General features: G+C 40.7%; 1 protein-coding gene and 1 long non-coding RNA gene across 5 annotated transcripts in view; one reads left to right on the top strand and one right to left on the bottom strand.

The window, feature by feature from the left end:
• Window positions 1-2194, top strand: part of LOC121518055 — a 6982-nt gene extending 4788 nt beyond the window's left edge. For all 4 annotated transcript variants that reach the window (XR_005992617.1, XR_005992618.1, XR_005992616.1 and 1 more), the window contains 4 exons: window positions 1-40; window positions 159-284; window positions 1090-1214; window positions 1347-2194. The exon at window positions 1-40 is cut by the window's left edge and continues 106 nt beyond it. This is a non-coding gene — a long non-coding RNA (uncharacterized LOC121518055). The remainder of the gene's footprint in view (window positions 41-158; window positions 285-1089; window positions 1215-1346) is intronic.
• A 1085-nt stretch (window positions 2195-3279) lies between these two features.
• tcea2 (transcription elongation factor A (SII), 2) overlaps window positions 3280-24099 on the bottom strand; it is a 32107-nt gene continuing 11287 nt past the window's right edge. The window contains exons 2-10 of the mRNA XM_041799642.1: window positions 23921-23983; window positions 18024-18129; window positions 15644-15731; window positions 15381-15544; window positions 14764-14820; window positions 9714-9868; window positions 9128-9274; window positions 8958-9029; window positions 3280-3617 (exon numbers count right to left, since the gene is read on the bottom strand). Of these exons, the coding sequence (XP_041655576.1) occupies window positions 3609-3617; window positions 8958-9029; window positions 9128-9274; window positions 9714-9868; window positions 14764-14820; window positions 15381-15544; window positions 15644-15731; window positions 18024-18129; window positions 23921-23983 (861 nt within the window). The 3' untranslated portion in view covers window positions 3280-3608. The remainder of the gene's footprint in view (window positions 3618-8957; window positions 9030-9127; window positions 9275-9713; window positions 9869-14763; window positions 14821-15380; window positions 15545-15643; window positions 15732-18023; window positions 18130-23920; window positions 23984-24099) is intronic.

Raw genomic sequence — 24099 nt, 5'->3', positions numbered from 1 at the left:
GTTGGATGTCTTCCCTTGCTTCCTTGATGTACCTGGTTGGGTAAGGACATGTTTGAATTCTTGGATGGAAATGAATAATAAATATATTTATGCCTCAATCCTTGTAAATGCAAAGCACTCAAAGCAGCCTGTAAATGCAATTGTATCTCTGTCAAAAGATTGACCATGACTTCTCCATGATGTTTGGGGGAGGGGAAGTGGCCTTCATATTCAGGGTTTTCCCGTAAATCCTTACATGGTGGAGCTCCAGGCAGCTTTTGATCCAGAGGCAGAGAATGACTATGGTAAATGTGTTTTACTATATGCAAAATTAACTAAGTCGCTTTTTTTTTTTTCTTTTTTTTTTTTAAATTCAGAGGGAACGCTGCATGTATATTTACTTTAGTAACATTTTTGTCTCGTAGTTGTATGTTGTATAAAGAAAGACACTAAGTTTCAACATTTTGGAGAAATTGAAAAAAATAGGCTGAATACATTTTTGGTAGTGATGATATTGGGATGCATTGTTCTTCTTTTTGCATTCCTCGTTTCAAATTACAGTAACCTCCTCCTTATTATCCACTGCACAACATTTAAAAGGTTTTAAGGATGTAACTCTACAGTAAGGGAATGGGTGATGTCATCCTTAAAATCTTTTTAATTCTTAACCCAAGTGCACTTTTGGCCAAGAGGACATTGGGGAAGAAGTTTGTTAACTGAGATGAGTTCATTCAAAAAGATGTTGGAAGAAGAACAATGGAACCTACTAGTAAATCTGTTTTTCAAAGTCAAGTGAAAATGTGGAAACCTAGAGTGTTTTCTTTTAACAACATACATTTAAAATACACTAATGTTAACTTAATGCAGCCAGCATGTCTTAATCTGCAGGTTTCCTGTTAAGACTGACATGCAACAATAAACTTAGACTAAATTACCTGGCTTGAAATAAATGCATATTTACAATTATAATAAATTAAACCATTAAAACCATTTTAGTAGCTTTCACTGAACTTAATTTTTAAGACGAATTTCAGTTGAAGTACACAATGATGAATTTTCCTAAACACTCTTTTCTGTCCCCTCTCTTCTACGCTCCTCTTTGTCATTAAGGCTGGGATGGTGATATCTCGGCTATCCTGTTGCTGTTGCATCTCCTGCCCCTCTCAGGAGGCCGCAAAAAAACAGCCAAGATCAGCAAAGCACAGGCCACCAACCATCTTGTGAGATTTGTTAAAGTAGGTGCCCATAGCTTTTCATACCAACAAAATTACCATTTTTGTTTTTGTGTTTGTTGCAGTTTGATGATGCACTTCAATTATTGTCTAGTATGTTATGCTCAACATGTTTCTATGAATCTGTTTCTACAGACTACAGGAAGGAGCCAGCCTCACTACATTTTTGGACAAAGTTGATGCAAGACAGCCCTTTCTTCTCTGCATTGGTGAGCAAAAGAAGAAAATCCTAAGATTCTTCATTGACAATACAGTAATCCCATGTGGTGCTCAGACATCAGTTGCAGCTTTTGATGTGTTATTCAGAGCTCACTGTGTCTTCAGCCTCTCTTACGATGAAGCTCTTTTCAGTTTCACATTTTTATTCAAACTAAAGTTTATCACATTGATGTTGGAAAGGCAAAAAAGAGCCTAAAAGTCAAGGAATTAATTTATTTTTTTTTTCATCAAATTAGTTTTTTTGCGGTCTGTAAAAAATCATAAAATTCTTACTAAATCTCTAGTCAAGCAACACCAGCGTCATAGTAATTTACTATGAAAATTATTATTTTAAAAGATTTTAGGTTGGTCCAGTAAAAATCCAAACCATAGATGATTTGGAAGGTGGAGATTTAGTCTGTCAGAAGTTACATTTGGATGCATGTACAGATGTTTTAACCACAAGTTTGATCAGAAATTATGGGACAGAGTATCAGATTGATCTATTTTTATGCATTGAAACATATGACCTACCCATGTTTAAAAAATTCTGTAATATTATTATACATGGACAGTGTGCTTTCATTTAAGGATGTAGGGTTGATACACTTTACTTTGATGAACACTTTCATGCATGCTGTACAGAGGAGCAGACCGATGAGTTGACTGCGATATGCACTGACAAGCTTGCTTTTTTTTAGACCATTTGATAAACAATATTCTAATGAAAACGAGAGAGCATACATTGTTGCACACTGTTACATGTTTTCCAATGTTTAAATTAATTATATGGCAAATGTTTTAAATAAATTAATTCAAACTAAAAATGGCATCTTTATTTTAGCAGTATTTCCATGTATTTTTAAGTAATCAATTCCATACATTTTTAAACTCAGTGTTAATATAGGTTTAACCCTCTCGTAGTTAAAAATGATACTCTGAGAGTAAATTTCTGACACCAAAATAGAAGTGTTGAATTATACCAACACTAGTCAGTGTTAAGGAGTGGCAAATTTTAACTCGAGAAAGAGTCACTAATAACACTTGACTAGTGTTAAGGTACTGACACTCCAAAAAGTGTCAAATGAACACTCTGTGGTGTGGACCCTTACATACACTCTCAAAGTGTTGATATTAACTCTGACAGTGGTAATATGCAGGTTTTGCTGTGTTGTTTCTTTGATAAGAGTGGTTATTATTCAGGTCAAATATAAAATATGGATTTCACAGCTTAACTTCACAGTGGACCATGGTTTTGTTGACCTCCATGGATCCCCAGTTTGGCTGGGTCCCAGAGACCTCCCCTTTTTACCTCGTTATGGACAGCCTTGACTGTTCATGGCTGTGTTCAACCACCTTCAGGTACGGGGGGGTCCCCGGTCTCTGGCGCCTTTATTTTTGGGGTCGCAGGCTTAAAAGGTTGAGAATCCCTGCTCTAGGACATTCAGAGGTATCTCTAATCCGCTCCTGTAGTCCTGGTTGCAGTCGTGGGGTCACTGTCATGTTACAAGGTGAAGCTTTGACCCGGTCTTAGGTCCTGAGCGCTGTGGAACAGGTTTTCATTCAGGATATCTGTACTTATCAGAGGGTGCCTGTTTTCCTCCTCCTGATGGTTCTCCTTCTAGAACTTTGTCCCATCTCCTCCAGGATCTCTGGAGCTCAGTCAGAGGGACCATCAGGTTCTTGGTCTCCTCTCTTACTAAGGTCCTTCTCCCCCAATGGTGACCAGCTCTAGAAGAGTCCTGGTTGGTCCAAACTTCTTCAGTCTCTGCAGCTCCTTGGTTTTTACTCTGATATCACTGCCAGCTGTGAGGGTTTATTTGGTGAATATTTTAAACCAAATCAGACGGACAGACAAACCACACCCTAATGACGAGTTCTTAATCAAGAAACTTTAATAGGGAAAATTATGTGGCAGCACAACATGGCAAAGAAAGGCACATCTACTGTTTCAGCAAGGCCTTAGTGTGAGTTTAATCCAGCATTAAGCGTCATCTAGCAGAAGAAATAAACTCTTAAGTGCTCCATAGAAAACAAACCAATAGACAACATGGTATTTTCTTCTCTAATATATTACATCTTGGTACTTTATATATAAAAAAAGAAATGATACAAAATAAAAAAAGAAAAATGAAACTCATCTTTTTTAAATCCACATTTGAGTCAGTGTTATTAGGAATATTTACACGCCCGTCTTCTTCAGCAGAACTGAAAGAAAGAAACAGAGACGGATCATTAAAGAGGAGCTCAGACCTGGACTAGATCCTCCACAGAGCTGCTTCTATCCAACATGTCAGCACCCTACAAACACGCCTCTGACACAGCTAACCAAACACTCCCACCAACAGGAACATGAGCTGCTCGAATTGGGAGCTTCACCTTGGCCTACAGCCGGCAGCTAAATACAGGAGGAGGGAGAGGGGCGGGAAACCTCTGAGGAGGGAGGAGGGAGTGAGCGAGGAGAGGAGGAGGTAAAAGGGACAGCAAGGAGGCAGTACGGATAAATATGGAGAATCAGGAGGAGACTAAATACAGGAAACAAAGGAGAAAACAACATAGAAGAGTTCACCTAGAGTTAGATGTGATAGAAAAGTTCTCCTAGAGTTAGACATGATAGAACGGTTCTCCTAGAGTTAGACGTGATAGAAAAGTTCACCTAGAGTTAGACGTGGTAGAAAAGTTCCCCTAGAGTTAGACGTGGTAGAAAAGTTCCCCTAGAGTTAAACATGATAGAAAAGTTCTCCTAGACTTAGACGTGATAGAAAAGTTCTCCTAGAGTTAGACGTGGTAGAAAAGTTCACCTAGAGTTAGACATGATAAGTTAGACGTGATAGAAAAGTTCTCCTAGAGTTAGACGTGATAGAAAAGTTCACCTAGAGTTAGACATGATAAGTTAGACGTGATAGAAAAGTTCTCCTAGACTTAGACGTGATAGAAAAGTTCTCCTAGAGTTAGGCATGATAAGTTAGACGTGATAGAAAAGTTCTCCTAGAGTTAGACATGGTAGAACGGTTCTCCTAGAGTTAGACGTGATAGAAAAGTTCACCTAGAGTTAGACATGATAAGTTAGACGTGATAGAAAAGTTCTCCTAGAGTTAGATGTGATAGAAAAGTTCTCCTAGAGTTAGACATGGTAGAACGGTTCTCCTAGAGTTAGACATGGTAGAACGGTTCTCCTAGAGTTAGACGAGATAGAAAAGTTCACCTAGAGTTAGATGTGATAGAAAAGTTCACCTAGAGTTAGACATGATAAGTTAGACGTGATAGAAAAGTTCTCCTAGACTTAGACGTGATAGAAAAGTTCTCCTAGAGTTAGACATGGTAGAACGGTTCTCCTAGAGTTAGACGAGATAGAAAAGTTCACCTAGAGTTAGATGTGATAGAAAAGTTCTCCTAGAGTTAGACGTGGTAGAAAATTTCACCTAGAGTTAGACGTGATAGAAAGGTTCACCTAGAGTTAGACATGATAGAAAGGTTCTCCTAGAGTTAGACGTGATAGAAAGGTTCACCTAGAGTTAGACATTGTAAAACGATTTGCCTAGAGTAAGACAAGATAGAAAATTTCATGTAGAGTTAGAAGTGGTAGAAAAGTTCTCCTAGAGTTAGACGTGATAGAAAGGTTCACCTAGAGTTAGACGTGATAGAAAAGTTCTCCTAGAGTTAGACATGGTAGAACGGTTCTCCTAGAGTTAGACGTGATAGAAAAGTTCTCCTAGAGTTAGACATGGTAGAACGGTTCTCCTAGAGTTAGACGTGATAGAAAAGTTCTCCTAGAGTTAGACATGATAAGTAAGACGTGATAGAAAAGTTCTCCTAGAGTTAGACATGATAGAACGGTTCTCCTAGAGTTAGACGTGATAGAAAAGTTCACCTAGAGTTAGACATGATAGAAAAGTTCACCTAGAGTTAGATGTGATAGAAAAGTTCTCCTAGAGTTAGACGTGGTAGAAAATTTCACCTAGAGTTAGACGTGATAGAAAAGTTCACCTAGAGTTAGACATGATAGAAAAGTTCTCCTAGAGTTAGAAGTTATAGAAAGGTTCTCCTAGAGTTAGACATGATAGAAAGGTTCACCTAGAGTTAGACATAGTAAAACGATTTGCCTAGAGTAAGACAAGATAGAAAAGTTCATGTAGAGTTAGAAGTGGTAGAAAAGTTCTCCTAGAGTTAGACATGATAGAAAAGTTTACCTAGAGTTAGACATGTTAGAACGGTTCTCCTACAGTTAGACGTGTTAGAAAAGTTCACCTAGAGTTAGACGTGGTAGAAAAGTTCACCTAGAGTTAGACGTGATAGAAAGGTTCTCCTAGAGTTAGACATGATAGAAAAGTTCACCTAGAGTTAGACATGATAGAAAGGTTCTCCTAGAGTTAGACATGATAGAAAAGTTCACCTAGAGTTAGACGTGATAGAAAGGTTCTCCTAGAGTTAGACATGATAGAAAAGTTCACCTAGAGTTAGACATGATAGAAAGGTTCTCCTAGAGTTAGACATGATAGAAAAGTTCACCTAGAGTTAGACATGATAGAAAAGTTCACCTAGAGTTAGACGTGATAGAAAGGTTCTCCTAGAGTTAGACGTGATAGAAAAGTTCACCTAGAGTTAGACGTGATAGAAAGGTTCACCTAGAGTTAGACGTGATAGAAAGGTTCACCTAGAGTTAGATGTGATAGAAAGGTTCACCTAGAGTTAGACGTGTTAGAAAAGTTCACCTAGAGTTAGACGTGATAGAAAGGTTCACCTAGAGTTAGACGTGTTAGAAAAGTTCACCTAGAGTTAGACGTGATAGAAAGGTTCACCTAGAGTTAGACGTGTTAGAAAAGTTCTCCTAGAGTTAGACGTGATAGAAAGGTTCACCTAGAGTTAGACGTGTTAGAAAAGTTCACCTAGAGTTAGACGTGATAGAAAGGTTCACCTAGAGTTAGACGTGTTAGAAAAGTTCACCTAGAGTTAGACGTGATAGAAAGGTTCACCTAGAGTTAGACGTGTTAGAAAAGTTCTCCTAGAGTTAGATGTGATAGAAAGGTTCTCCTAGAGTTAGATGTGATAGAAAGGTTCACCTAGAGTTAGACGTGTTAGAAAAGTTCTCCTAGAGTTAGACGTGATAGAAAGGTTCACCTAGAGTTAGACGTGTTAGAAAAGTTCTCCTAGAGTTAGACGTGATAGAAAGGTTCTCCTAGAGTTAGACGTGATAGAAAGGTTCACCTAGAGTTAGACGTGATAGAAAGGTTCTCCTAGAGTTAGACGTGATAGAAAGGTTCACCTAGAGTTAGACGTGATAGAAAGGTTCACCTAGAGTTAGATGTGATAGAAAGGTTCACCTAGAGTTAGACGTGATAGAAAGGTTCACCTAGAGTTAGACGTGATAGAAAGGTTCACCTAGAGTTAGATGTGATAGAAAGGTTCTCCTAGAGTTAGATGTGATAGAAAGGTTCTCCTAGAGTTAGATGTGATAGAAAGGTTCTCCTAGAGTTAGACTGTTGGGAGCAGACAGAGTGTGGAGGAAGGGAAACAGTACTGTGAAAGGGAATAATAGCAGAGATATGAGAGTCTGCTGCCCTCTTGTGTCTGAACTTTGTTACTGCTATTACAAGTATTCATTTGCTCTAGAAGTGCTTTATTCCTTAAAAGTTGGGACACTGAGTAAATGTGAGTATAAATAGACTACACTGTTTTTCAGACCCAGATTCACCTGAACACAGCACAACGATGACATATTTAATGTTCAAACTGATCAAATGTAGGGATCGTGTGGATATCTACATCCATCTGAAGACAAAGACTGTGGCATTTGCAAAAAGTTAAGACAGGAGCAAGACAACACTGGAGGTGTTTCTGTAAGACAAGGTAGGATCCTGGAGCGGCCGTTTAAAGGATGCTACACCATCGACTACTGCCGGAGAGAAAAGTTCCAGCGCTGAGAGAATGTCAGCAGAGGATTCTAGGATGCACATGTATGATCTCTGTCTGCAGGAATTATCCACAAGCCAATGCATACAGTTTTCCCTCTCTTTAAAAAATCTCAATATAAGGAGGAAGCTGGGACTTAAACCGCTCAGTAAACTTTCAAATGTCCTGTTAATGTTATCTTCATATTATTAAGGCGTCAAGCAAAGCTGGATGGGTAAATGCATCACCATAAAATATGATTATATAATTATATGATTATATTATTAAATATCACAGAGAATATGATTATATGATGATATGACAGCATATGTCTTAAGACAGTGGTTTTCAAAGTGTGAACCTGAAAAAAGGTGATTTGCTTTGCTAACCTCTGCTGTGCATGGAGCAAAATGGATAAACTTATAGTTACTATAGGGACTATCCTATAGAGCAGTGTTACTCAACCAAAGAGCCACATGATTGAAAATACCTTTGCAAGAGCCACAATCTAAGAGGTGAAAAGAAGCAAAAACAGCTGGAAGTAGCAATAAAAATAGGTTAAAGGTGGCAAAAATGGTCAAAAAGCAGCAAAAATTTGCAAGAAGTGACAAAAAATGAGTGGAAATTGACTTGAATGGACAAAAAGCAGTCGAGAGTGGCAAAAATGGGCAATAAAAGAGAAAACAAGTGGTCTGTAATGGCAAAAGGTAGTTTAAATGGGCAAAAAGTGGCAAAAAATATTGTGAAAAAGGGCAAAAAGAAGAGGCAAAAATTGTGAAAAAGGAAACAAGTGGTATTTAATGGCAAAAGGTCACCTAAATGGACAAAAAGTGGCAAAAAATGGTTAAAAAAAACAAAAAACAAAATTAAAAAGGCAAAAAAATGGGATAAAAGTGGTTAAAATATGTCGTAAAAATGAGCAAAAAAATTTGGAAAAAAAGGATATTTAATGATGAAAGGTAGCTTAAATGGGCAAAAAGATGAAAATGGGCAAAATTGGGGGAAAAGAAGCAAAAAGAAGTTGTAAAATGGCCCCAAAAAAATGAAAAAAGCGTTTTTAATGGCATTATAACTGAAAAAGGGGGAAAGGCAGATGTTTAAGGACATTTGCAAACCAAAATACCCAAAATATATTCATGTTAAAAATGTTTACAGATTAGACATAAATGTTTGAAATGTTGTTTTATTTCTTTTCAGTTTGAATGATTTTTGTGGGTGGGGGTCCACCAGATGAATAATTTCTTCTTGGGGGAGGCTCACTCTCACACACTTTGAAAACCCCTGTCTTAAGAGAACTTTGGACACGAATTGTTGCGACACAAAGACTAGAAGAAGAGAAAAATAGACGGTGCTTGGTCAAAGTCGTCCAGTATTACTGTCTTCAGTCCTCAGACATTTAGAGAGTGTTTTTCGCAGACTTGTGATTCGACACAGTGGTTAACACGCTCCTATCCCAACTTTTTTGGGACATGTCGCAGACATAAAATACAGAATGTGTATATATATTTCCAAAAAAGGAATAATTCAGTGTAAATATGTTGTTCTGTGCTGTATTAGACTGAGAATTGTTTGAATATGATTTATCATCACTGTATGATATTTTACTAAACGTCCCAGCTTTTTTGGAATAACTGTATGCGGGTGTTTTTGCTGCCTTACCTTCCATCTGTTGCCACAGCTGTTACACAACACAAAGGTGGTCATGGGCTCATCAGCACTGCGGGTCTGCACCTGTAGACAGCACTCCGTCAGACTGGTCATGTGACCCTGGTCATGTGACCCTCAGCAGATGGCCAGATAAAGACAGCGTTGGAGGTTCTTATTCATACCTGCGTGTAGGTGCAGCTCTTTCCGTGGCACTTGTTGCAGATGAACATGTCGGTCTCAGTCCCGCCCACCTTAGACAGCTGATGTTCTCTGATGGACTCTTTGGTCAGAGCCTCTCTGATCTGCTTCAGCTCAGCACTCGCCATCTCCTACACGTACACGCACACACCAGAGGACACACCAAACACACACACACTTTAGCCACTGTAGGACTCTATTAACCAGACCTGGAGGAGACTGGATTTTATTTCTGCACAATTCCAAAAAAGCTGGGACACTGTGTAAAATGTAAACAGAAACAGAAGCCAATGACTGTCAAATCTCATAAGCCCAGGAAAAATATTAGCTGATTTTGATTGTGATGGCAGCAACCAGCCACCATAGTTTACCAGCTTGCAGTGAAACTAAACCCCACCTGTAGCTACCGCCTCTCTCAGATGATGCTGATTGGTTGAGTCTTATCTGACTGAGAATGAGTCCGTGAGTCTATCCCTGCAGGATGGACCTGTCTATTGACAGACATTAATCTGGAGAATCCCTCTCTCTAAAAGCTTGGGTAGAAATGGAGCTAAAGCGTTGATGGCTGACCTCAGCAGTCATGCAGGCGATGCGTTTAGCCGAGATGTTTCCACAGAGGACGTTTCGCCGTAGGTCGGGATTCTTCTGGTCCTTCAGGTTGGAGATTCGGCTTCGTAGACGGTTTTTATATTTCATATCTGTCGACTTGAACTCCTGGTAGATCTGTGAGGGCGATGAGCAGTCAAGGACAGAAACAGTCCAAAACAGGGGTGTGTGAGAGTGAGCCTCCTCTATTCATTCAGTGGACCCCCCCCCACCCAAGATTCAGATTGAAAAAAAAACTTAACCATATTTTCAAACATTTATGTCTAATTTTAAGTATTTTTATTATTTTTATGTCTTTGATATTTTTGTTTGCAAATGTTCTTAAATATCTGTCTTCACCAGGCAATCAGTTATTTGGTTTCAGTAATTAACTTATTGCCAAAACTACATGATTATTCTGCTCTAATTATCCTTAAAGCAGCGTTACTCAACCAAAGAGCCAAACTGTTGAAAAATACCTCTGCAGGAGCCACAATCTAAGTGTTGGAGAGTGGCAAAAAACAGGGTTAAAGTGGCAATAACAATAAGTAAAAGAGGGCAAAATGGTCAAAAAGTGGTGGATAGTAGGCATAAAATGCCAAAAACTGGGTGAAAAGTGACAAAATAGGGAGAAAATGTGGCATAATAGGACAGAAAGTGGCAAACTTTGGTGAGAAGTGACAAAAAAAGAGTTACAGGTGGCAAAAACATGACAAAAATGAGTGAAAAGTGACTAAAGTGAGGAAAAAGTTAGCAAATGGTTTTTGAATGGGCAAAAAGCAGCAAAGAGTGGCAAAAAAGGGGTTAAAGTGGTAATAAAAATAAGTAAAAGGGGGTGAAATGGTCAAAAAGTGACTAAAAAGGGTGGAAAGTAGACTTAAAATGCCAGAAACTGGGTGAAAAGTGACAAAAATAGGGATTAAATGGCACAAAAAAGGACAGAAGGTGGTAAATTTGGGTGAGAAGTGACAAAAAAACAAAAAGCAGCTTAAAGTAGCAATAAAAATTAGGTAAAGTTGGCAACAATGGTCAAAAAGCAGCAAAAATGGGGATGAAAAGCGAATAAAAGATGGGTGAGAAGTGACAAAAAAATAAGTAACAGGTGGCAAAAAACAAAGCAAAAAAAATTGTAAAAAATGGAAACAGTAAAAAAGTAGGGGAAAAAAGTGGTACTTAATGACAAAGGGATGCTTAAATGGGTGAAAAGTGTCAAAAAATGGTATAAAGGGGCAAAAAGTTTCCCTTTTTAAGGTTTTCTGGGGGAATAATATTTAAAATGAAGACACCAACGAGCCACTAATGATCACAAGTTCAGTATCACTGCCTTAAAGTAACTCTACGTCTATTCATTTTGCTCCATGCACAGCAGAGGTTCGCAAAGCAAATCACTTTTTTTTCCTGGTTTATGGCTCCACGCCTCCCCTGAAGCTCTGTGGCGCCCCCCAGGGGAGGCCAGCCTCACACTTTGAAAACCACTGTTCTAAGATAAATGAACACAGATTTGCATGAACAAGACAAAACCCTAAAAACCTTTAGAGACTAGGAGATTAGAGCTACTGACTGATATGTTCAGTTATAATAAAGGTTTAAATGTGAAGAAGCAGCTTAAGGAAAGGAGAATGCTGGAGTGAACAGATCTATTAAAGTTCCACCGTTCCTCCTGGTGCCTTCACCGTTCTTCTTCATGATGATCCTACACCACCACATTAATTTTACTCTGAAAGGAACAAATCTGAAACTTCGTTCACATGCAGTAGTACACCTGGATATGAGCACACAGAATACTTAGCTTCAACTCAGCATATGCACTGTGCACAGTGAGGGCCTCATTCCTTAACGGCCCAGTTTCCCCGTACTGCAGGTCTGGACCCTCACCGCTCGAAGGCCCAAGCGTGGATATGCCATCACATCTCAACAGGACGCATGCACTCACCACTCAGACACAGTCCTGCTGGTTACAGATCACTTGTACTTTTACATGAGCCATGGATGGTCTAATCCCAAGGTTCTCAACCTTGGGGTCGGGACCCCTTTGGGGGTCGCGAGACACTGAGAGGGGGTCGCCAGATGCCCTAAAAAAACTGTTTTTTTTTTGTTTAGTTACACAGTTGCCACATCGCAACAATTAGTCAAATTTTAACCCCTTTTTGTCATTTTTTTCCACCAATTTTAACACCTTTTTTTCATGTAACTCCTATTTTTGTCAGTTTTAAACTTTTCCACCACTTTTTTCTGCCTGTTTTTGACACTTCCTAAATCAATTCTTGTCACTAGAACTAAACGTTATTAATGTCCCTTTTCCCCACTTTCTACACCCAATTTTTCCCATTTTAGCCACATTTCTCCATTTGATATGCCCATTTTTGCCAGTTTAACCAATTTCTGTCATTATCTGCATATTTTTTCTTTCTTAGTTAACCCTTTTTTGCCTGTGTATATCAGTTTTTCATCCTTTTACACCAAATTTCCACCCATTTTTGCCAATTTAAAGCCATTTCAGGCACTTTTAACTCCCCTTTACCTCTATTTATGCCAGTTTTTTGCATTTTTATCCAATTTTTGCCATTTCAAACACATTTCTGCTACTTTTAAAATCCAATTTCACAATTTTTCCCACATTTTTTGCCTTTACTAGTCCATTGTAGAAATTTTTAAACCAGTTTAATAATTTTCTTTAACAAAGGGGATTTACATTTTTAAGAAGGCTGTTTACTACATCAATGATTAAAAAATTCTTTAATAAGAGTGGTTATTTTTTCAGGTTAAATATAAGATATGAATATCACAGCTTAACTTTACAATGGACCATGGTTTTGCTGGCCCCCTTTATGAACTAAAACTGTTCAGTCCTTCAGGAAGTCTGTCCTCCGGTAACAACATGGCCTAACTTTCCACAAGAAAACACAGATAATCTTTCAGAGACTTTATGTTGACATAAATCCAGAACTGGAGAGGTAGCATTACCCATAATGCACCTCAACACAAAACTGTTTGGATATGCAACAGAAGTGCATGAAGCTCCACTATTATTAGATCCTTATCACATGTGCAACAGGATGTGAACTGGAGGAAAGGTCATGCAGTTACCTGAATCAGAGCAGCTTTACCTTTGTACGGTGGCCCTGTAAGGACATCTTAGAGTGTGAACAGCTCTCAGCTTCTTGAACAGTTTCTTAAGTTTGGTCTCTATTCTCCCAGGGAGTTTGTAGAGCTGTTGTTCTCTAGTTCACATTCATGGATGTCAATGAAGCTGAAAAAATGCTAAACAGACAGATGGAGCAGAATCGCCCTCATGGAGTCAGATTTCAGCTACCAGAGAAAGAGAGAAACACACACTCTTTCATTCATGTGTGATCCTCTTTCTCTTTTCCTGTGTAGGAAGATGAAGATGTGAACAGTCAGATGAAGAGTGTGAACAGACAGATGAAGAGTGTGAACAGACAGATGAAGAGTGTGAACAGACAGATGAAGAGTGTGTGAACAGTCAGATGAAGAGTGTGAACAGACAGATGAAGAGTGTGAACAGTCAGATGAAGAGTGTGTGAACAGTCAGATGAAGAGTGTGAACAGACAGATGAAGAGTGTGAACAGACAGATGAAGATGTGAACAGACAGATGAAGAGTGTGTGAACAGACAGATGAAGATGTGAACAGTCAGATGAAGAGTGTGAACAGTCAGATGAAGAGTGTGAACAGACAGATGAAGAGTGTGTGAACAGACAGATGAAGATGTGAACAGTCAGATGAAGAGTGTGAACAGACAGATGAAGAGTGTGAACAGACAGATGAAGAGTGTGAACAGACAGATGAAGATGTGAACAGTCAGATGAAGAGTGTGAACAGACAGATGAAGAGTGTGTGAACAGACAGATGAAGAGTGTGTGAACAGTCAGATGAAGAGTGTGTGAACAGACAGATGAAGAGTGTGTGAACAGACAGATGAAGAGTGTGTGAACAGACAGATGAAGAGTGTGTGAACAGTCAGATGAAGAGTGTGAACAGACAGATGAAGAGTGTGTGAACAGTCAGATGAAGAGTGTGTGAACAGTCAGATGAAGAGTGTGTGAACAGACAGATGAAGAGTGTGTGAACAGACAGATGAAGAGTGTGTGAACAGTCAGATGAAGAGTGTGTGAACAGACAGATGAAGAGTGTGAACAGACAGATGAAGATGTGAACAGTCAGATGAAGAGTGTGTGAACAGATAGATGAAGAGTGTGTGAACAGTCAGATGAAGAGTGTGTGAACAGACAGATGAAGAGTGTGTGAACAGACAGATGAAGAGTGTGTGAACAGTCAGATGAAGAGTGTGTGAACAGTCAGATGAAGAGTGTGAACAGACAGATGAAGAGTGTGTGAACAGTCAGATGAAGAGTGTGTGAACAGTCAGATGAAGAGTGTGAACAGACAGATGAAGAGTGTGTGAACAGTCAGATGAAGAGTGTGTGAACAGTCAGATGAAGAGTGTGAACAGACAGATGAAGAGTGTGTGAACAGTCAGATGAAGAGTGTGTGAACAGTCAGATGAAGAGTGTGAACAGACAGATGAAGAGTGTGTGAACAGTCAGATGAAGAGTGTGTGAACAGTCAGATGAAGAGTGTGTGAACAGTCAGATGAAGAGTGTGTGAACAGTCAGATGAAGAGTGTGTGAACAGACAGATGAAGAGTGTGTGAACAGTCAGATGAAGAGTGTGAACAGACAGATGAAGAGTGTGTGAACAGTCAGATGAAGAGTGTGAACAGACAGATGAAGAGTGTGAGCAGACAGATGAAGAGTGTGTGAACAGTCAGATGAAGAGTGTGTGAACAGTCAGATGAAGAGTGTGTGAACAGTCAGATGAAGAGTGTGTGAACAGACAGATGAAGAGTGTGTGAACAGACAGATGAAGAGTGTGTGAACAGACAGATGAAGAGTGTGTGAACAGACAGATGAAGAGTGTGTGAACAGTCAGATGAAGAGTGTGTGAACAGACAGATGAAGAGTGTGTGAACAGTCAGATGAAGTGAGTATGAACAGCCAATCAGAAAGGATATCCTCTTCAATCTGAGCGGCCAGGTGCTCACAGTCCACTCCAATGGTCTGATGGTCATCTGGAGATCAAACACAGACTTTAGTCTGCATGCAGTAACAGTTTTATTTAACATTAATGACAAAACAGTCAACATTTAAGAACACAACAGACCAAATATTCATCAACAATAAAATCCCCCAGCCACTGATAAAGGGGACATATTATGTAAAACACTTTTTCACAGCCCTCATTATCAACAACTGCATGACAGAAACAACCTGAAACGCTTCATCAGAGACCACTGACTCTGTCTGAAGACAACCTAGAGTTGTCTTTAATTCTGTTTTCTGTGTTTATAGGTACATTTATAGGTTGTTTCCACCGTTGGTATGGTCTGATTTTTTTTTTTGTTTCTATAGAGCAAAAGATGGAAAGGATCCCAAAACATGGACCCGTACGGTCCCATGTTTTTGGCAGCTTCCACAGAGGTAGACTCGTGTTGCATGTGACGTCACATTCATGCCTTTATAGCCCGCCCTCCATGCGAGGGTACAGGTGTCTGAGGACTATTTTGGTGTCACTGAACCAAACCGGACCACCTGGAGATTTTCAGATGTTTTTTATAAACGTGTCTCTCACCATCAGTCTGCAGCGCCGCCACCAGCAGCTCTCTGCATTTGTTCCTCACGCTGTCAGTGGTGACGGGAGCCGGGGGGAAGGAGGTGACCCGAGGGGGGAGGGTGGGAGTGGTGGGTGTGGTTGGTGGTGTCGGGGTGGTCGGGGACCCTCCAGACTTCTTACTACTGCAGAGGACAGAGGACGGAAAATGGCACATAAATATCTGGAAGCTTTAAACTGTAACCTCAGGTGACCTTCTATGAGGTCATCACCGTGCTGCACACCTTTTCTCACTGCTGCCAGAGTCCTTGGAGGTGGATGAGGACCTAACAGGAGAGCCTTCCTTCTTCTTCTCCTTCTCCTCTGAACCATCTGCAGGTAAAGGACAAAAACATACGTGAAGAGTAGTTTAGGCTCCGCCCTCAAAGAGAGACACGTACAGAGAGCAGACCGTTTTCATAGACTGTCTAACACACGGGTGTCAAACTCAGTCACAGCAGGGGCCGGATTCTGGATTTAGGTCCAACCTGAGGGCCTACCAGGGTCAACATTTCACCAGAAACTATCATAATATTCACCACTAATAAAATATATGGAAGAAAAAAAATACCGGTGATGGATGATTTTGACATTACAAAAGTAAAAATTATATATTTAAAGTCTCAACATCTGAGATAAAAAGACAAATATTAGTTAAAAAGGTCAAAGCATAAAAATAAAATTCATAATTAAGTTTTTAAAAGTCAAAAATATTAAATAGAAATTTGAAATCACAAGTTTTATAGGTCAAAATTTGAGATAAAATTTAAAAAACACAAGTTTTAAATATCAAAATATGAAATAAAATTTCAAATCATTAGTTTAAAAGGTAAAAATAAGATATAGAAGTCAAAATAATCAGATCAGAAGGCCAAAATATGATATAAAAGACAAAGTTCTGGGTTTAAAGGTAAACATATGAGATAAAAAGTTGAAATCATGAGTTTAAAAGGGAAAAAAGGGATAAAAGCCTAAACAATAAATTTTAAATGTCAAAATATGTCATACAATTTTAAATCATGACTTTAAAAGGTAAAAATATGAGATAAAATTCAAATCTTGGGTTTTAAATTTTAAACAGGGTTTTTAAAGGTCAAAATACAGGATTAAAAGTCTTGGTTAGGAGTTGAAAAGGCCAAAATATGGAATAAAAATTCAAAATCATGAGTTGAAAAGGTCACTTAAAATTTTAAAATGTCATTCTAAAAGGTCAAAATATAAAATTAAAAGCCAAAATCATAAGTTTAAGTTCTAATTTTGTGATGCAAAATTAAAAATTTGACATGAATACAAAAATTAATTTTATTTTCCCGCCTTCTTGGCTTTTTAACTCATCATTTCTTGATGAGTTAACAAGGATATTTCAAACCAACAAGGTAAAATGGAGATTTTTATACAGGAGGAAATCTGCAGACCTCATATGGGTGGGTCACTTATAATAAAAATGTGATATGATCTTGCAGGCCGGGTATAACTGTACCTCGGGCCGGATTAGGGCCCCGGGCCTTGAGTTTGACACCCCTGGTCTAACAGGATCATCCTGACCCCCCTGTGGACTGATACATCTATCTACTGTCATCTTTGGACTGGCCCTTTATTTAGACGTTCCTACCAGCTAGGCTCCAGCCAGCTTCTCCTCACCAAGAACTTTCAAACATGCTGTTGGTACAAAGAAGCAGCTTTGCATTTTTCTTTTTAACATCCATGTGAAATTCTCATCCAAGATAACCTTCCAGAAGAATCATCCAGACTCCCTGTCTGTCCTCAGGCTTCTGTCAAAGCTCCAGTCTGAACCCACTGAGCAGTCAGCATCATTTAGCTACAGCAGGGGTTAGCTGTATTACAGCTATTAGCACTGTCGTCCTCCGGTGAAGCTAGTAGATCAGATGTAGCTTTAGCCAAGCTTTTATCAGATCTACTTGGTGAAGATGTTTTTGCATTTTTACCGACCGGCCTCGCCGTGATGACCAGACATCTTGGAGAGACTGTTTCATATCTCCAGGTCAGACAGATTTCACACTCATCTAGTAAAGCTCCCATAGAAAGGTGGCGTATTCATTACAGGCCAATCAGAGCGACATGGCAGTAGTAGACGTGTGCAGCTACAGTAGCAACCTGAGCTCTACAGGCTAACACTGCCTTAGTGTGTGAACGGTGGAGCATGCAAAAACATCTTCTCTACTGTAGCTAAAGCTACATCTGAGCTGATGGCTACACTAGCGGTAGCCACTGCTATCAGTAAGCCTGTCTGTAGCTACCGCCACGCTCTCCTTAAATGACCATGATCGGTCCAAACTGTTTTCGTTCCAGCCCAAAGGTCACAGATTGGAGCTTTGCAGGATGGATCTACCTGACGACAGACATGGATGCTGGACGACTCATCTGCTGTGTAAGGGTGATCAGCATGAGTTTTATCCACCAACAAGCTCCACTGTGGGGAAACTTCCCTGCTGAGCTCACTTTATGGAGCTGCACACGTCTGCTGGACTACAGAGGGTTCAAATCCTGCAGAAATGTAACTATCCAAGTCCTTATGTGTGAAAATGACCCCCAACCCCGCACCAGCTTTAGCATGCAGAAACACAGTAGACATGAACAGAGCTGTAAACACAGACCCACACTGACCCAGCAGCTTCTTCCAGGACTTGATAAGGGTTTTGGCCAGAGTCTGGACCTCTTCATCTGAGCTCTGCTTCCTCACCGCGTTCACCGACATCCCAACTCTGGTCAACTAGACACAGACGGAGAGAGAGGGGGAGAGAGACACACAGACAGAGAGAGAGGGAGAGAGAGACACACAGACAGAGAGAGAGGGAGAGAGAGACACAGACGGAGAGAGAGGGAGAGAGAGACACACAGACAGAGAGAGAGGGAGAGAGAGACACAGACGGAGAGAGAGGGAGAGAGAGGGACACAGATGGGGAGGGAGAGAGGGAGAGAGAGAGAGAGAGAGGGAGAGAGAGACACAGATGGAGAGAGAGGGAGAGAGAGACACAGACGGAGAGAGAGGGAGAGAGAGACACAGATGGAGAGGGAGAGAGCGAGAGAGAGACACACAGACAGAGAGAGAGGGAGAGAGAGACACACAGACAGAGAGAGAGGGAGAGAGAGACACACAGACAGAGAGAGAGGGAGAGAGAGACACACAGACAGAGAGAGAGGGAGAGAGAGACACAGACGGAGAGAGAGGGAGAGAGAGACACAGATGGAGAGGGAGAGAGTGAGAGAGAGAGAGAGGGAGAGAGAGACACAGATGGAGAGGGAGAGAGTGTGAGAGAGAGAAAGAGAGAGGGAGAGAGAGACACAGATGGAGAGGGAGAGAGTGTGAGAGAGAGAAAGAGAGAGGGAGAGAGAGACACAGATGGAGAGAGAGGGAGAGAGAGACACAGACGGAGAGAGAGGGAGAGAGAGACACAGATGGAGAGGGAGAGAGTGAGAGAGAGAGAGAGGGAGAGAGAGACACAGATGGAGAGGGAGAGAGTGTGAGAGAGAGAAAGAGAGAGGGAGAGAGAGACACAGATGGAGAGAGAGGGAGAGAGAGACACAGATGGAGAGAGAGAGACAGACGGAGAGAGAGAGAGAGAGGGGGAGAGAGAGAGAGAGCGAGAGAGAGAGAGAGAGAGAGAGAGAGAGAGAGAGAGAGAGAGAGAGACAGAGAGAGAGAGAGAGAGACAGAGAGAGAGAGAGAGAGAGAGAGAGCACTCAGTCAGTCATCATAATACAGTGCAGTGAGAAAGTATTTGCCCCCTTTCTGATTCCTGAGTTTTTAGCCTATTTAATCACACTGAAATGTTTCAGGTCCTCAAACCAATTTCTATAAGCTGGGTTCAGTTTCTCTGTCCGCACCCAGGCCTGATTACCTCCAGATTAGCTGAATGTAGAAATCCCTTAAATAGAAGCTGTCAGACAAAGTGAAGTAGGCTACATGATCACAGGAAGAAATGCATCATGCCATCATCCTAAGAAATTCAAGAACTAATGAGAAACAAAGTGACTGAAATCTATCAGCCTGGAAAGTTACAAAGACATTTCCAAGGCTTTGGGACCCCAGAGAACCACGGTCAGAGCCATTATCCACAAACGGAGAAAACTGGGAGCAGTGGTGAACCTTCTCAGGAGTGGTTGGCCAACCAAAATGACTCCAAGAGTGCAATGACGACTCATCCAGGAGGTCCCAGAAGAACCCAGAACCACATCCAAGGACCTGCAGGCCTCACTGGCCTCAGTTAAGGTCACAGTTCATGACTCAACCATCAGAAAGACACTGGGCAACAACGGCATCATGGGAGAGATCCAAGGCCAAAACCACTGCTGACAAAAAAAGAGCACAAAGGCTCGTCTCACATTTGACTTCAAACATCCTGATGATCCCCGAGATTTCTGGGAAATATTCTGAGGACTGACCAGACAGAAGAGGAACTTTCTGGAAGGTGTGTGTCCCGTTACATCTGGAGTAAAAATAACACGGCATTCGATAAAAAGAACATCATGCCAACAGTCAAACATGTGATGGTCTGGACCAGGACCTGGACCACTTGCTGTGATTGATGGAACCATGAATTCTGCTGTCTAACAGAAAATCCTGAAGGCCAACGTCTGGACATCAGTTCATGACCTCCTGCTCAAGCGCTCTTGGTTTACGCAGCAGGACAACGACCCGGAACGCACCAGCAAGTCCACCTCTGAATGGATCAGAATAAACTAAATGAAGGTTGTGGAGTGGCTAGGTCAGAGTCTGGACTTAAATCCAACTGAGATGCTGTGGTGTGACCTTAAACGGCAGTTCATGCTGGAAAACCCCCCAATATGGCTGAGTTACAACAATTCTGTGAGGAAGAGTGGGACAACATTCCTCCACAGCAATGAGAAAGACTCATCAGCAGTTATCACAAACACTTGATTTCAGTTATTGCTGTTAACTTGGTCTGTCTTTGTGAAATATTAAAACTAGTTTAATGATCAGAGACATTTAAGTGTGATAAATATGCAAAAACCTCAGGGATCAGAAAGGGGGCAGATACTTATTCACAGCTCTGTATCTGACTCTGTGGTGTCATTAATCACTGCATAATAATATTGTTGCATTCTTTTTCTACGCCAATCTCAGTTCACTTTTATTTCTAACTGACTTTCAGTCAATGTTGAGGAAGAATTACAAAGACTTTATAAGAGAAGTCAAATTCTTAAAGACGTTTTAGAAAAGAGAGTGAATTAAATAAATGACTGACAGAATTATTCATGGGTAAAAAAACAAGATAAACATATTCAGTTGGCTTTTTCATCTTCATCAGGAGTCTAAGACTTTCTGTCTGAGGCAGACTCCCAGATTTGTTGGCACACCCCAGGGTTAGATCTGTACAGACACAGAGAGTCTGTTCCTGCTGCTGCATGTCAGAGAACTTCTCTTTCACTGACATGTAGACACACGGAGACTCAAACACGGATCAGACGGATGACAAGGAAACAAAGCTTCCTGTCATTAAGGGGAAGATTCCAGGCCTGGGAACATCCACATATTAGTTCATTATAAAAATGTTTAACCTTGGAAAGCAGCTGGGTTGGCCAGATGTCGTGTCTGTGGTTAGGTAGATCCACCTTAGAGAGCTCCAGCCTGAAACTGTTCCCAGCCTGAGACCAGTCCAGATCACTCAGCATCATATATGGAGAAGGAGGTGGGAGCTACAGCTGGAGTTTAGCTGTTTAGTTGGGGGCAGAGTCAAGCTCGACATGTGGCGCTCGGCAGCCAAGGTCAAGCAAAGGTCAAGCTTAACGGCATCTCTTTTGTCCTGGTCATTTAAACCCTGGTGATAGGCCTGGAGACCCTGATGGGCTTCTAGTCATGCGAACATCCAAGACCAGGGGCTCTAGGGACATATATACACATAGCTTCTTTCACCCTCCAGGTACACAACAACACAGACAGTATATCACCTCACCCACATAATGTGCTCACCAGCGCCCCCTTGTGCCCATGTACAAAACAACTCAAACAATGTAGAGGAGAAATACATGTCAGCACCCTAGGCCAGTGGTTCTCAACCTTTTCAGCCCACAACCTCCAAAATAAAGGTGCCAGAGACCGGGGACCCCCACTGGACCTGAAGGTGATTCAACAGCCCTGCACAAACAATTATGTGCAGACAAGACCACCCATAAGGGTCAGCAAAAGAGCAGCAAAACCATGGTCCACTGTGAAGTTAAGCTGTGATAACCATATTTTATATTTCACCTGAATAATAACCACTCTTATCAAAGCAACTAATATCTGTTTTTATTATTCATTTGTGCCGTAGTATAAAGCCATTTTACAAATGTAAATCCCTTTTCTTAAAAACAGAATTAAAATGGGTTAAAATGGCAACAAAAGGGTGTGGAAAAGATGGTAAAACTGGATTTTAAATGTAGCAGAAATGGGTTAGAAATGGCAGGGATTAGATAAAAGTGGCAAAAATAAGCAAATAATGGGAAAAAAATTGGTTAAATGGTCAAAAGAAGTGGTAAAAAATGATGAAGAAGTGGTAGAAATAAGTTAAAAGTGGCATAAATGGGTTAAAAATTCAATGAAATGGAATTTAGAAGTGGGAAAATCTGTTTGAATTGGCAAAAATTGGTAACTGAGGCAGAAAGATGGGCAGAAATTAGCAGAAATGGGTTAAGCTGGTAAAAATGGTTGCAGAAAGCAGCTAAAAGGGTTAATAGTGCCAATAATGGAAATGAGTTCAAATGTGGCGAAATTGGTGTAAAAGAGAGGCAAAAATGGTTCTAAAAAAGGGTTAAATAATAGTAACAAAATTTGGATGTGAAAAAAATCCTTTTAAAATTATTCTTCATTTTTTTAAGGCACCTGGTGACCCCATCTAAGTGTCTCGCGACCCCAAATGGGGTCCCGACCCCAGGGTTGAGAACCAATGCCCTACTTACTGCCTTACTCTCTACATCCACCCCTGACTCCGCCCTAAAAGAGTGGACAGATCATTTCCCCATACCCCTGGAAACATGCAGGGACATCCAGAGAACGATGGGGTTGTGCCAATCCTCCTCCCCTCCTGATGGTTCCCTCAGCCTTCTCTCCACATCTACATCTGACTACAGCCTCAGATTCTGACACAAACATGCCTCAAAGTTCTGCACAGTGCTGCAGCTGTAGTGTTTATTCACTAGCCAGCTCCAGTAATAGTTAGCAGCTGTAGCGGCTACTGTGGCGAGTTTCCTCCAGAGCTGCACATGCTCACTAACCACACGGGCTTCATCGCTCTGATTGGCCGTGATGAATGAGACAGAATGTCAGACTGGTCAGAGCTCTACCTCTGCTCTCGCTCAGCTCTCTCTTCACTGTTTTCTCAGTGTTTTTGATTTCCTGCTAAGTTTTTATCTTATATGATGTTAGCAGTGGGAGCAGCTGTGAGCCAGGCTCTAGGGCAGTGGTTCTCAACCTGTGGCTCTGGAGCCACATGTGGCTCTTTTATGTCTTATTTTCAATATTATTCCACAAGAAAACCTTGAAAAAGGGAAACTTGTTTTCCCTTTTTACCATTTTTTGCCCCTTTTCACTAGTTTAATCTATCTTTTGTAGTTAAATACTACTTTTTTCTTTACTTTTTGCCCAATTTTTGCCATTTTTTAAACTTTTTTTGCCACCTTTTGCCCATTTAAGCTACTTTTTGTTAATTAAATACCACTTTTTTGCCACTTTTTGCCCATTTTTGCCAATTTCTGTCCAATTTTTGGTCATTTTTTTAACCATTTTTGCCACTTTTTGCCCATTTAATCTGCCTTTTGCCATTAAATACTATAGTTTCCTATTTTGTGCCCATTTTTACCACTTCTTTTGACCACTTCTATCCCATTTTTCCCCTTTTCACCATTTTTTCCCATTTAAGCATTCTTTTGCCATCAAATACCACTTTTTTCCTATTTTCCCGTTTTTTGCCCATTCTTGACTGTTTTTTGCCCATTTTTTTCACTTTTCATTCGTTTTATCGCCTTGTTTTTGCCACTTTTGGACCATTTTTTTCCTACTTTTGCTACTTTGACTCTTTTTTCTACCTTTTCCTTCACATTTTCACCCCTTTCATTCATTTTTGCTGCTTTATGATCATTTTTGCCACCTTTGACTTATTTTTATTGCTACTTCAACCTGTTTTTTGCCACTTTCACCGCTTAGATCGTGGCTTGCAAAGGTATTTTTCAGCAGTTTGGCTCTTTGGTTTAGCAGGGTGGAGAACCACTGCTCTAGGGTGAGGGTTGTCAGCAGTCACTACCTGCAGCCTGCATGTACGGAGCCCGGGTCTGTGGAAGACGCCGCTGCAGTTTTGGGTTGTCTCCAAAAAATCAGACTTCAAATTTAACATTTTTTATACCTTTTTAAAAACCCTCTTCCTGCATTTAAAGACCAGTCACATCTAACCAGCAGCACCAGCGACAGGTAGGTCTCTGTCTGCTGTTGACTGACGTAGTTCTCATTTCATTGACAGCGTTGGGATCTCTGCAGTGGCTTCCAATTTCAGGGTCGGCTTTCTTACCTGCAGGGTCTCCAGAGACATCTTGATGTTCTTCAGTTCCCTCAGCAGGTCCAGAGCTCCGTCCTGAAGACAAAAACCAGAAACCTTTAAGACGAATCCTGACTCAGAAAACACAGAAGGAGATCAGTGGGTCCTCTTTCTGTCAGATTTACAGATTTGAAACACATATAAAACATTCA

This window comes from Cheilinus undulatus, linkage group 11, assembly GCF_018320785.1.
Source record: "Cheilinus undulatus linkage group 11, ASM1832078v1, whole genome shotgun sequence".
In the NCBI taxonomy this organism is placed as follows: domain Eukaryota; kingdom Metazoa; phylum Chordata; class Actinopteri; order Labriformes; family Labridae; genus Cheilinus; species Cheilinus undulatus.
Note: the sequence above shows the minus strand (reverse complement) of the source record. Positions and strands in the feature narration are given on the sequence as shown.